Raw genomic sequence first — 10,837 nt, 5'->3', positions numbered from 1 at the left:
CACATGAGCGGCAGGGTCGGCGACTGCTCTGGGATGCAGGGAGGTGAGTGCAGTGGAGTCTGTGCCCATGCCAAGCAACATTGCACTGGAGCGAGGCCATTGGCAGCAGCTGGCAGCTGCGGCTGGCGGCGCCGACGGCAAGTGATCGCTGGGGCCATCTCCCACCAGCGGGTCCCATCTCTGGCTGCCCAGCCACATTGCCTCACCAAGGTGCGGTCAGATACACGACAGCGAATGGGCTGCCCTCGGTGAGTGTGAAGAACTGCTGCACGCTCGTTATAGGCTGCCAGCCGCCAGCTTGCATTCCCCTGGGATTGCCCTTGAGCCACCTGTGGTTGGGCTCGCTGCCGAAAGCCTTCATCCCAAAGCTGACATCAGCAGCCGTCCAAACCCAGACCGGTCCCCTATTCTGGCCCTGCAAGCTGCTATTTCCATAACAGCAGCGGTCTCCGATCCCGGCAGCTGCCCAGCAACGGTTGCTGGGCCGACTGATCCAAGCAGAACCGAAGAAGAGGGCCTGGTTCCGCTCTGCGCCCACGAGCTGCAAGCAGGCAAGAACTACGCCGTGCCGGGGCCGCAGCGGTTGCTACAGCCGGTTTGACCGGCCGCTGCATTCTCACCGGCCACCCGCCGCCGCCGCACCCGCGGTTGACACTGCTGGTTTCTCGGGCTGGTGATTCACACAGGAAAGCTATCGGCATGCATGCAGGTGGTGCACCAGGCCGCACAGCACACGCCCCAGAGCGCCCATCCAGGCGCGGCGGCCATGGCGCTGGAGCACGTGCTGTTTGTGCACCGCGAGCTCGACGTCTTCCGCATCCCGCCCAGGACGGGCGCGGGCGGGTGGCGCAGCGGGGAGTGGCGGGTGGCCGACAAGATCTTCACGGGGCGGGTGCGGGTGGTGGCGGTGGGGGAGAAGCTGGAGGTGCGCCTGGAGGACCCGCAGACGTGAGTCGGCGCGCAGCACCACCCGCCGCCAGGGCTGCTGCTGCGAGGGCTGTTGCTGGCATGCCGGGGCGGCTGCTGCCGGGGGAAGGGCGCACGAGGCAGACGCAGGTGCTGGGTGCTGGGTGCAGGCCAGATGGGAGCAGCGTGGTGCACATGCGGTGCCGCCAGCCATGCGCTGCACATTCCCCACCTGCCCCTGCACCCTGCACCCCACCCCCACCCCACCCACATCGCAGCGGCGAGCTCTTTGGCGTGGCGCCGGTGCCCGCGGGCCAGGCGCACACCGTGGTGGAGCAGGCCTCCGACTCCAGCCGCAACTTTGTGCTGCGCCTGGAGGACGCCGACAGCCGGCGGCACGCGTTTGTGGGGGTGTCGTTCGGCGAGCGCTCCGCCGCCTTTGACTTCAACGTCGCCATCGGCGACCACGAGCGGCAGCAGCGGCGGGCGGCGGAGATGGCGGCCATCAGGGGCGCGGCCGACCCTCTGGCGGCGGCGGCAGACCTCATGCCCGAGGCGGCGGCGCTGTACCGCCCGGTGGCCGACCTGAGCCTGCGGGAGGGCGAGACGATCAAGTGCGGCGGGTGGGGGTGGCTGGGGGGGTGGCGGGTGGGACCGAGCGGCTGGAGCTTGGGCAGCTGCTCATTGCCGTGCCGAGCCGGTGCCTAGCAGCCTGCCAGACCCACATGCGCGCAATCTGCCTCGCAGCTGGCAGGCGCCTGCAGCACCCACCTCGACTGTGCTGCTCCCCGTGGTGCGTGTGCAGGATCACAATGAAGAAGAAGGAGGGTGCAGCGGGGGACGGCGACAGCTTCCTGTCCCGCCTAGGCCACCCGCCGGCGGCGGGCGCCAGTGGCACCGCGGGCAGGCTGGCGCCCCTGGCGCCGCCGCCGGGGCAGGCCGCCGCTGCAGCACCCAGCGCCCCTGGGCAGCAGCAAGCAGCAGCCGCGCCTGCTGGCGACCTGTTAGGCTGGGGGCCGCCCAGCGGCGGCGGCAGCGGCGTGCCGCCACCGGCTGGCACCGGAGCAGCAGCGGCGCCGGCAACAGAGGCCGGCTGGGCGACCTTCGACTGAGCGAGTTTGAGATGCCCTGGAATTTCTCATTCATGCATGCAGCAGCATGGCCGCTTAAGCAAATGATTGCCCGCTCCTGATGACATGAGCAGCACAGCATTGACCGCCGCGGTGGCACCGATCCCGACACTGTTGCTCCGCTGTATCCTCCCACCTGCATCCCATTAGGTCAATTGCATCCCTGTGGGGATGTACTAAAGCAGCACCACATCAAAGACGTGCATTGGGAATGGGGTTGACGATTTGACGTTCATGCAGTGGCCCTCTGTGCCTGCTGCTTCCCTGAGGCCCTCACCGTTCTCCCATTGCCTCATCATCAAGGGCTTACAGGCAGGCATATGGTGCTCGTGCACATCGTTGCCCAGGCATCGGAAGGCAGGAAAAGCCACGAGAGGCGAGCACACCAGTACGCTCGCCTAAGCACCAGTCACTTGTTTGTTCTCCTCATCGTCTTCACCGCCCCCGCTCAGGGACGCGTTCCAGCGTACCCCTCCGACTTTCAGGGGCCACTAGTGCTGCGCAGGCACCGCCCAACCCTGCTCACTGCAGTTTCCTGCTGCCAGGCGGTGGTGCTGCAGCAAGATGAGCGGTGGCACGGCGGCAGCTTCCCAGCTGCGCAGGCGCACCGCAGCGACACAGGGGGAGGGCGCCGCCAGCCGGGCGGGAGGCGGCGCCACCCCTCGCCGGCCCCCGTCGGCACGCCCAGGTGCGCCTTGCTTGGCTGCTGCATGCTGTGAAAGCATTGACGCCCATGCTCCCTGGAATCATTGCAGCGCCTGCCGGGCTCCTGCCGCGGTTGTCAGTCCGTGGCCGCGCCCCACACGCCTCACAGCAGCTCCCGACGCCAGGCCGCCGCCCGCCTCCTGCCGCCCGCCCTTGCAGCAGCCTCGTCGTGGTCGGCGGCCTACCGGGAGTGCGCCTTTGACCGCCTGCTCAACTTCGTGGGCTTCCTGCTGCACTCCGCCACCCAAGTCATGTCGCTGCTGGCCTGGAGCACGCTGCCCGGCAGCGAGCGCTTCCAGCGCGTGCTGTCCTGCGTGGTGGCCGGCGGCATGTGGCTGCTGCCCAGCCTGGCGCCACGCTTCTACCTGCGCTGGCGCAAGGAGTCGTTGACCGTCTACCGCCTCGTCTTCTTCGCCTTCCCGCTGCTGCGCAAGGCACGAGGTGCGCACGCCAACGCGGGCCGCTCCGGCCCTCCCCGCCGCTCTCGCTCCGCTACACAACCCCTGGGCAGGGCCATCTGGCCACACAAGTAGTTAGGGACACCTCCCAATTCTTGATCTTTCATCATCATCTGATCTCTTGTTTTAGAACCACCGGGTCTGCTCCCCCGCCGCCCACTCTGCTCGCTCGCTGGTTGTACCCAAAGCGCGCTCATTCCGCTGCCCCCTGCAGGCATCCAGCGTGTGTTGGACGCCGACCCCGAGCCCGGGCTGCGCGGCATCCTGCGCGACACCTTCAAAGTGGTGTGGGGCAGCCGCCTGGTGGCCGTCATCACCGCCACCATGCTCAACCCGCTGCCGCTGCTGCCCTTGGTGCCACACATGCTGCTGCAAATCTACTCGTGCGCCATGGTGCGGTCCAACCACTCGCTGTGCGCGGCGCCGCTGCTGCGCCACCCCACCACCACGGCGCGCATCCACGCTTTCCACACCGCCATGCAGCTGGCCGCCATGGCCCTGCCCGGTGAGCACGGCTGCGGCCGCGGCCGCCGCTGCGGCTCCGAGGCGCACTCCCCCGCCGCCCCTTGCCGCCTGGCTGGCCCGCCGCTGCGCCAGGCCTGCCTCGCCCGCCTGCCGCTCACCCGCCCGCCTGTCGCCCCACGCTGCGCACGCGTGCCTGGCCGGCGTGCAGGGGGCGTGGGGCAGAGCATGTTCCCGCTGCTGCAGCGCAGCCGGGATGTTCGGGTGGCCGAGTGCGAGAGCTTCCTCACCTGCGTCTCCTTCATGGCAGGCCTGGCGCTGCCCATGCTGGTGAGGCGGCGGCAGCCTCCTGCCTGAGGGCCTGCTGGTATCCAGGAGTATCCCTGCCTGCACGGCACGTTTTCGCCGCATCTCTGCGAGCCCTCTCTGTGACGCACAAGTGTGCGGCACCTGTGCACCGCAGTCCAAGCTGATATGGGCCGGCTTTTGGGCGCACCGTGCGGTGCAGGTGCTGGTGAAGACGGAGCCACCCACGTCGCTGCGGCAGTGGGAGGAGGGCGGCGGCGGCAGCGGCGGCAGTGGGCACCGCTGGCGGCTGCTGCGCGCGCTGGCGGCGGTGGAAACGGCGGTGGAGGGCGCGGTGCGCCAGCTGTGCGGCCGCAGCTGGCTGGCGGCGGCGGCCCCCGAGCAGGATGATGTGGAGCTGCTGTTTCTGGAAGAGGAGGAGCAGCAGGAGAGCGGCGGCAGCCAGCCGCGGCGGAAGCTGCGCCTGCAGGGCTGGGAGCGCGGCTTTGCGTGGTGGCTGCTGATCGCGCTCGTGTGGTCAGTCAGTCTGGTCGCCGCCACGCGCTGAGCTGGACGGCTGCCTCGTGGCCTACCAGCCGCCTACCCAGCTGCGCAGCTACTGATCTGCGTCTGCAGCATGTGTGTGTTGGCACTCATCAGCACTCCCACTTGCACGCACTGATACCTATGCATCCTGCTGGAGAACTGGCTCGTCCTGCCGTGCTTTCCACCTGCCGCTTCCTCCAGTAACGCTTCCTCCCGTACCGCTTCTTCCCCCGCGATTCATGGAGAGTCACACGATCGCTGCCTATTTGCAAGTGCAAATGCATCTGCCCTCAGAGAGGGCGAAAGACAGTTGAATGCAGGAGGACAGTCACGGGTGCAGTGCAGTGCAGTGCAGGGTCCAAAGATGGCAAGTGCTTGCTGCGGACAATTGCGCAAAAGCAGAAAAGAAAAGGAAACGCTCCGATGATGTAGGTGTGTCAGCTGCTGATCAGTACCGTGGCGGCCATGCCACCAACACTGCCCCGCCAATGCAGCGGGTGGGCGGGCCGAGGCGCTCGCCGCCGCGGCCCCAGCGCAATGCACGGCAGTCTGCTGGGCCTGGCCGGAAGATCGATGCACTGCGCCCGGGGACGGCAGACAGCGCCACGAGGCGATTTGAGCGCTGGCGGCGCAAGCTGCGCTGCCCCGATGCACTCATGTGGCAGCCAGCACGGCTGCCCTAGGGTGCGCCCTCATGCCGCGGCGCCGTCGGCGGCGGCAGGGGCTGCTGCTGCGGGCGCGGCAGCCGGCGGCGCCGCGGCGCCGCCCTCTGCCGGCGGCGCTGAATCCTCGCCTCGGCCCCGGCCGCGGCCTCCACGCCCCCGCCCCCTGCCTCTGCCCCTGCCCCTGCCCCTGCCACGCCCGCCATTCTCGTAACCTTCCGCCGCAGCAGCATCGGCGGCGGGGTCGCCTGTGCGGGGCGGCGCGCGGCGGCCGCGGCCCCTGCACCACCGAGCAGGCACACACAGCGCAACGGCAAGTCAGCTGGTGCTGCGGTCTGCCCTCCCGCCGCTGCCAGCCCGGCATGCTGCCGTACCCGCCCACCAACCCAAGCGGCCTGTTCAGCAGGCATGCGCATCGCATCCAGCGGGCACCACAACACCCGCGCCAGCAAGACGGGCCGGCGATAGCTTGAAACTGACGATGGAGATCGGTTCTTTCTTTCTGATAATGTCTGATAGAACCTAAGGCAGCTGCCGGCATCACGCCCGGCGGCCCACCTGCCGCGCCCGCCTCGCCCACGCCGGTGGTAGCCCCCCTCCTCCCCCTCGCCGTCCGCCTCCCCCGCCAGGTGCTCCTCATCCTGGAGCGGCCGCACCTCGCTCTCCGGCAGCGGCGCCTGGTAGCCCGTGGAGNCGGCATCCAGCGGCTCCTGCGCCAGCACAGGGAAGCAGGCAGGCAGGGAGCAGGGGAGGGGCGGCTGGAGCTGGGGAGGCAGAAAACGGGCTGCCATCGGGTGGAAGGCCTGCCCGCCCAGCCCCCTCCCAACGACGCGCTCCCTCCCGCCGCCGCCGCCGTGCAGACCGCCCCGCGGGGTTTCGCAGCGTCAGCAGCGGCAGGAGCGGGGCGCCAGCGCCAGCAAGCCAGCGCCTGCGCCGCGGCCGTGCAGCAGCTGCTTCTCGCCAGGCGGCCGCGCCGGGGTGTCGGCAGGCAGCAAACCGCTGGCAGGGCGCAGGCGGGCGCACCTTGGAGAGTGTGATGGTGATGACGGACACATGACGGGTGGTCTCAATGGGATCCAGCCCCTCCTCCTTGGGCTCCCACCTGTCCTGCAGCTCCACGCTGCTGATGGCGGTGACCTGGTGCAGCCCCGCGATGCGCCGCTTCGTGATCTCGGCTGCACGCCGCGGCGGCGGGGGTGGGGCGTGGCGGCGGCGATGGTGGTGGCGGCGGCGCGTGGATAGAAGGCATGGATAGAGGGCCGGTGGGGCTGGCAGCCAGGCTGTACGGATGCCTGCCGCTCGGCGCTGGGCGCCTTCCGCTGCGGCTGCTGCAGCTGGAGCTGGCCGGCGCTGCTATGAATATGGTCACGGGTCAAGGGTGGAAGCAGGGCACCACACCCCAGTCCGCCCCCTGCCCTGCTGCTGCCGCCCACCTATGGTGACAGTCTTGTTGATGGCCTTGCCCATGGCCTTGAGCACCACCGAGGAGTGGCCCTTCTCCGACAGCAGGGTGGTGCCATAGGAGATGTAGCTGCGGCTCTTGCCCTGCGACGTGATGCGCACCTGCAACCGGCGGCGGCGGCGGCGGCGGCCAGGTGATATGTGGAGGCAGCCAGGCGACGGCCGCTGCGCTGGCTGTTGCCACGTCCTGCCCCACACCACAGCTGGCTGCTGGCTGCCGTGCGGGCCGGGCCGGCGGTGTTCCCGCTGCCGCCCCGCCCTGCCGCCGCCCGCCCCACCTCATTCTCGGCGTGCTCCTCCGGCTCCCGAGGCACTGGCACTCGTTGGTAGCGGTCCATCCTGCGCCAGGGAGAGCCGCCGGGGGTGGAGTGAGCACTGATTGACATCGGCGCTGCCCACAAGACGCAGCCGGGAGCACCCCGACAGGGGCGGATGCCCGATATTGGTCCGCAGGCGCTGGTTGTGAAGGGTTACAGCGGGCAGCGCCAGTCCTGGGGTGATCGACTGCTGTGGCCAGGGCAGGGGGGCCTGCACGAAGCCAGTGCGGCATCAGAATCACCTGTGGGCGGGGCGGCTGGCCTGGGTGGGCTGCTGAGGCAGGGAGGTGGGAAGTTCCACGCCTAGCAAGTAGCGGAGGGACCTGCTGCGCGGCTTGGGGAAGTGCTGAGACACCGATGGCTAAAGTGGCAGGCGCGATGAGGGCGGGGCTTGTGGGTTTCTGCGGCCATGAGGCGAGGCCGAGCTGGCACGGCCATGGACTGATGTCTTGACGCTCTTTGAGGCGCCTGCCATTGTCTTTGCACCCAATTTGCACGACAGTGGCTTCTAGAAGAGCGTGGGCAGGCTTGGAGGTGAACCGCCATGTCGCTGGCGTTCGACGAGTTCGGCAGGCCCTTCATTATTATCAGGGTGGGTCACAGGGCTCTGTGCCGTGTCAGCGCCGCTGTATGCGCTGCATGGCCTTCTGATCGGCTTTTGATCGGCGCCCAGCGCCTCTGCTCGGCCTTCCAATCGCCGCGGCGCCCCTGCCTGCAGGAGCAAGAGACCAAGTCGCGGGTCAAGGGAATTGAGGCCGTGAAAAGCAACATCCAGGCGGCCAAGGCGGTCTCCAGGATTCTGCGCACGTCGCTGGGGCCCAAGGGCATGGACAAGCTCCTGCAGGGGCCGGACGGCGACATTGTGATCAGTGAGTGGGCGCGCCTGCCCGCCCAGCGCCCACCGTCGGCCACCTGCCGCCGCCCCGCCGACCGCTTGCCGCCTGCTGCTGGGTGCAGCCAACGATGGAGCCACCATCCTGGAGCAGATGGAGGTGGAGAACCAGATAGGCAAGCTGCTGGTGGAGCTGAGCAAATCTCAAGACCACGAGATCGGTGACGGCACCACCGGCGTCACGGTGCGGGGTGGCAGCCTGGCACCAGCTCCCGCCTTGCCCTTGCGTCGCCTGCCGCGCATGCCCCGGCGCCCGGCAGCGCCCGTTGGAGGGGCGTGCAGCCGCCCGGGCGCCGCCGCCTCGGCGCTCCCACCACCCGCTCGCCGCCTCTCGCCTCCGGCCGCCCCTTGCTGCGCCGGCGCAGGTGCTGGCGGGTGCGCTGCTGGAGCAGGCTGAGGACCTGTTGGACCGAGGCATCCACCCGCTGCGCATCGCAGAGGGCTACGAGATGGCCTGCAAGGTGGCGCTCAAGGTGGGCGTGGGCGCGCAGAAGGCTGCCAGGCGCGCCTGGAAATCAGTCGGCGGGGCCACCGCCGCTGCGGCTGCCAGCAGCGCGCGGCTGCGCGCCCGGTTCTCCCCACCCTCGGCCATGCACCCAGGCTGCCCGTCCCCGCCGCTGAAGCTCCCTTGTGCTGTTGTCTGGCTGTCCGCCCCGGCCCGGTGCCTGCAGCGGCTGGACGAGATTGCGGCCACCTTTCCTTACAGCGCCGACAACCACGAGGAGCTGGTGAAGACGTGTATGACCACCCTGTCCTCCAAGATGTGAGCTGGGGGCCTCGCCTGTGTGCCCCTGCCTGCCCTCCCCTGTTGCGTGCGCGTGCATGTGGGGTGTGAAGTGGGTGGCAGGGTGCGCATCTCGATCTGCCTTCCACTTGGCTGGGGCGCAGCAGCGTGCGGCGCGCAGCGCGCGCAGCAGGCAATGGGCGCAGCCGCAGGCGCACGCGGTGCCGGGCAAATGGCTGGCCCCCCTGCTGATCCTATCCGGCACCGGCCGCGCTGTGTGTGCCCCCGCCTCGTGCAGCGTGGGGCGGCACAAGCGGGAGCTTGCTGAGATGTGCGTCAGCGCGGTGATGTCTGTTGGGGACCTGGAGCGGCGGGACGTGAACCTGGACCTCATCAAGGTACCGCTGTACCGCTATGGTACTGCTGGTTGTGCTGCATGTGCCGCCTGCATTGATCCTGCTCGGCCCCCGGCGCGCGACCGCTGCCCTGCCTGCCTTGCCCCGCGCTGCGGCATCGCCCGCTGCCCTGCCTGCAAAGTGCCCAGCCGCTCCTTCGCCCCGCTGCCGCGCTTGCTCGCCCCACGCTGCCCCGCCGCCGCGCTGCAGCTGGACGGCAAGGTTGGGGGGCGGCTGGAGGACACGGCGCTGGTGAACGGGATTGTGCTGGACAAAGACATGAGCCACCCGCAGGTGACGCAGCCTGCTGCCTGTTGCGTGTGTGTGTGTGCCCATGTTTGTGCTTGTGTACCCTCCTGGGCCACTTCTCAGGAGCAGCTGTTGTGAAAGTGTACCCCGGGCCTGCTGCTCCGGTGCCCTGGGATGTTTGGCGAACTCGCGCCGCTGAACCCCGCTCTCCCTGCGTGCCGGAGGCGGCACTGAGCTGCTGGTCTGTGTGGCGTGGCCTGCCTGCCTGCCTGCCACGCCTGCCTGCCTGCCGCCTGCAGATGCCCAAGGAGCTGGAGGATGTGAAGATCGCCATCCTGACCTGCCCCTTTGAGCCGCCCAAGCCCAAGACCAAGCACAAGGTGGGGTGGGCTGCACAGCTGCAGGCTGGCTGGCTGGCATGCCTAGGGACACGCAGAGCAGGGGTGGGCAGCTGGCTACGGGGCGGCGCGCCGGCTGGCAGGGCGGGGCCTCTGGGCAGCCTGCCCGCCTGCCTTCTGCTGAGGTGCACTCTGAGGCGTCGACCATTCCTCCCTGCCTCCCTCCCCTCGCCTGCCTCCCTCCCTGCTGCCCTACCCCGCGTTCCTCCCCGCCCACCTGGCGCCAGGTGGACATCTCGAATGTGGAGCAGTTTGAGTCGCTGCGCCAGCAGGAGCAGGAGTACTTCCGGGAGATGGTGAAGCTGTGCAAGGATAGCGGCGCCACGCTCATCATCTGCCAGTGGGGTGCGCCGCGGGGCACGGCCGCCGCCGAAGCGGCGCAGCCGCTGCCGCTGCTGGTGGCGTCACCGCGAGCCGCTGCAGGATGCTGGCAGCATGGGGGCTGGGCCGCTGCGTGTGCCTGCTCACGCAGGGGTACCCCCGCCCGCCGTGCCGCCACCGCCCCGCTGCGTCTCCCGCCTGCCCCGCGCTTTCCTCCAGGCTTTGACGATGAGGCCAACCACCTCCTTATGCACAACGACCTGCCCGCGGTGCGCTGGGTGGGTGGGGTGGAGATTGAGCTGCTGGCGCTGGCCACGGGGGCGCGCATCGTGCCGCGGTTCCAGGTGGGCAGGCTGAGGCTGCGGGGACAGAGTGCGCGTGGGCGGGGCGTGGTGTGGTGTGGTGTTGTGTGGGGCGGTGTGGTGTGGGGTGGGGTGGGTGCATGGTTGGCAGTGGGATGGTTGGGAGTTGGCATGGTTGCATGGGGAGGCAGTGGGATGGCGGGCAAAGGCGCTGCACCTGCCTGGCGCTGGCCATGCCGGCTGGTGCTGGGCCTGCGGGCTGCTGGTCGCGCCGCGTCGTGTGCTCCCCTGCCCCCTCACCGCCTGCCTGAGCTGCCGTCCCCCCTGCCCCCTCACCGCCTGCCCTGCGTCTGCCCCGCAGGAGCTCAACGCCTCCAAGCTGGGCTACGCCAAGAGCGTGCGGGAGATCAGCTTTGGCACCACCCGCGACCGCATGCTGCTGATTGAGGGCACGCCCCACTCGCGCGCCGTCACCATCTTTGTGCGCGGCGGCAACAAGATGGTGCGTGGGCCGGCCGCCCCTCCTTCCCGCCGCCCCGCCACTCCCTCCCTCTCCCTCTCTGTCCTCTGCCACCCTCAATGGCTGCATCGGGCTGCGCTCCCTCTGCTCGTCACTTGGTGCCT

The 10,837-nt window shown here is 69.4% G+C and overlaps 3 protein-coding genes across 3 annotated transcripts in view; 2 read left to right on the top strand and 1 right to left on the bottom strand.

Moving 5' to 3' along the window:
* Nucleotides 1–775: 775 nt before the first annotated feature.
* Nucleotides 776–1,407, top strand: CHLNCDRAFT_10071 (hypothetical protein; the record flags this gene model as incomplete). Its single annotated transcript, XM_005844546.1, has 2 exons — nt 776–948; nt 1,185–1,407. Coding segments are annotated over 2 exons (396 nt in total), but the record flags the coding sequence as incomplete, so codon positions are not given.
* A 3,777-nt stretch (nt 1,408–5,184) lies between these two features.
* On the bottom strand, nt 5,185–6,953 carry CHLNCDRAFT_138893 (hypothetical protein; the record flags this gene model as incomplete). The annotated part of the gene is made up of 5 exons (XM_005844454.1): nt 5,185–5,434; nt 5,713–5,831; nt 6,178–6,329; nt 6,588–6,717; nt 6,894–6,953. The coding sequence occupies 5 exons, from the start codon at nt 6,951–6,953 to the stop codon at nt 5,185–5,187; spliced, it is 711 nt and encodes a 236-aa protein (XP_005844516.1).
* Nucleotides 6,954–7,476: 523 nt separating this feature from the next.
* CHLNCDRAFT_32512 (hypothetical protein) overlaps nt 7,477–10,837 on the top strand; it is a gene marked incomplete at its 5' end in the record, with an annotated part of 4,832 nt that continues 1,471 nt past the window's right edge. Inside the window, 11 exons of the mRNA XM_005844545.1 lie at nt 7,477–7,524; nt 7,651–7,801; nt 7,890–8,008; nt 8,190–8,297; nt 8,496–8,587; nt 8,847–8,946; nt 9,154–9,237; nt 9,492–9,572; nt 9,818–9,935; nt 10,131–10,255; nt 10,575–10,715. Of these exons, the coding sequence (XP_005844607.1) occupies nt 7,477–7,524; nt 7,651–7,801; nt 7,890–8,008; nt 8,190–8,297; nt 8,496–8,587; nt 8,847–8,946; nt 9,154–9,237; nt 9,492–9,572; nt 9,818–9,935; nt 10,131–10,255; nt 10,575–10,715 (1,167 nt within the window). The remainder of the gene's footprint in view (nt 7,525–7,650; nt 7,802–7,889; nt 8,009–8,189; nt 8,298–8,495; nt 8,588–8,846; nt 8,947–9,153; nt 9,238–9,491; nt 9,573–9,817; nt 9,936–10,130; nt 10,256–10,574; nt 10,716–10,837) is intronic.

Source organism: Chlorella variabilis (assembly GCF_000147415.1).
Source record: "Chlorella variabilis unplaced genomic scaffold CHLNCscaffold_22, whole genome shotgun sequence".
Taxonomy (NCBI): domain Eukaryota; kingdom Viridiplantae; phylum Chlorophyta; class Trebouxiophyceae; order Chlorellales; family Chlorellaceae; genus Chlorella; species Chlorella variabilis.
Note: the sequence above shows the minus strand (reverse complement) of the source record. Positions and strands in the feature narration are given on the sequence as shown.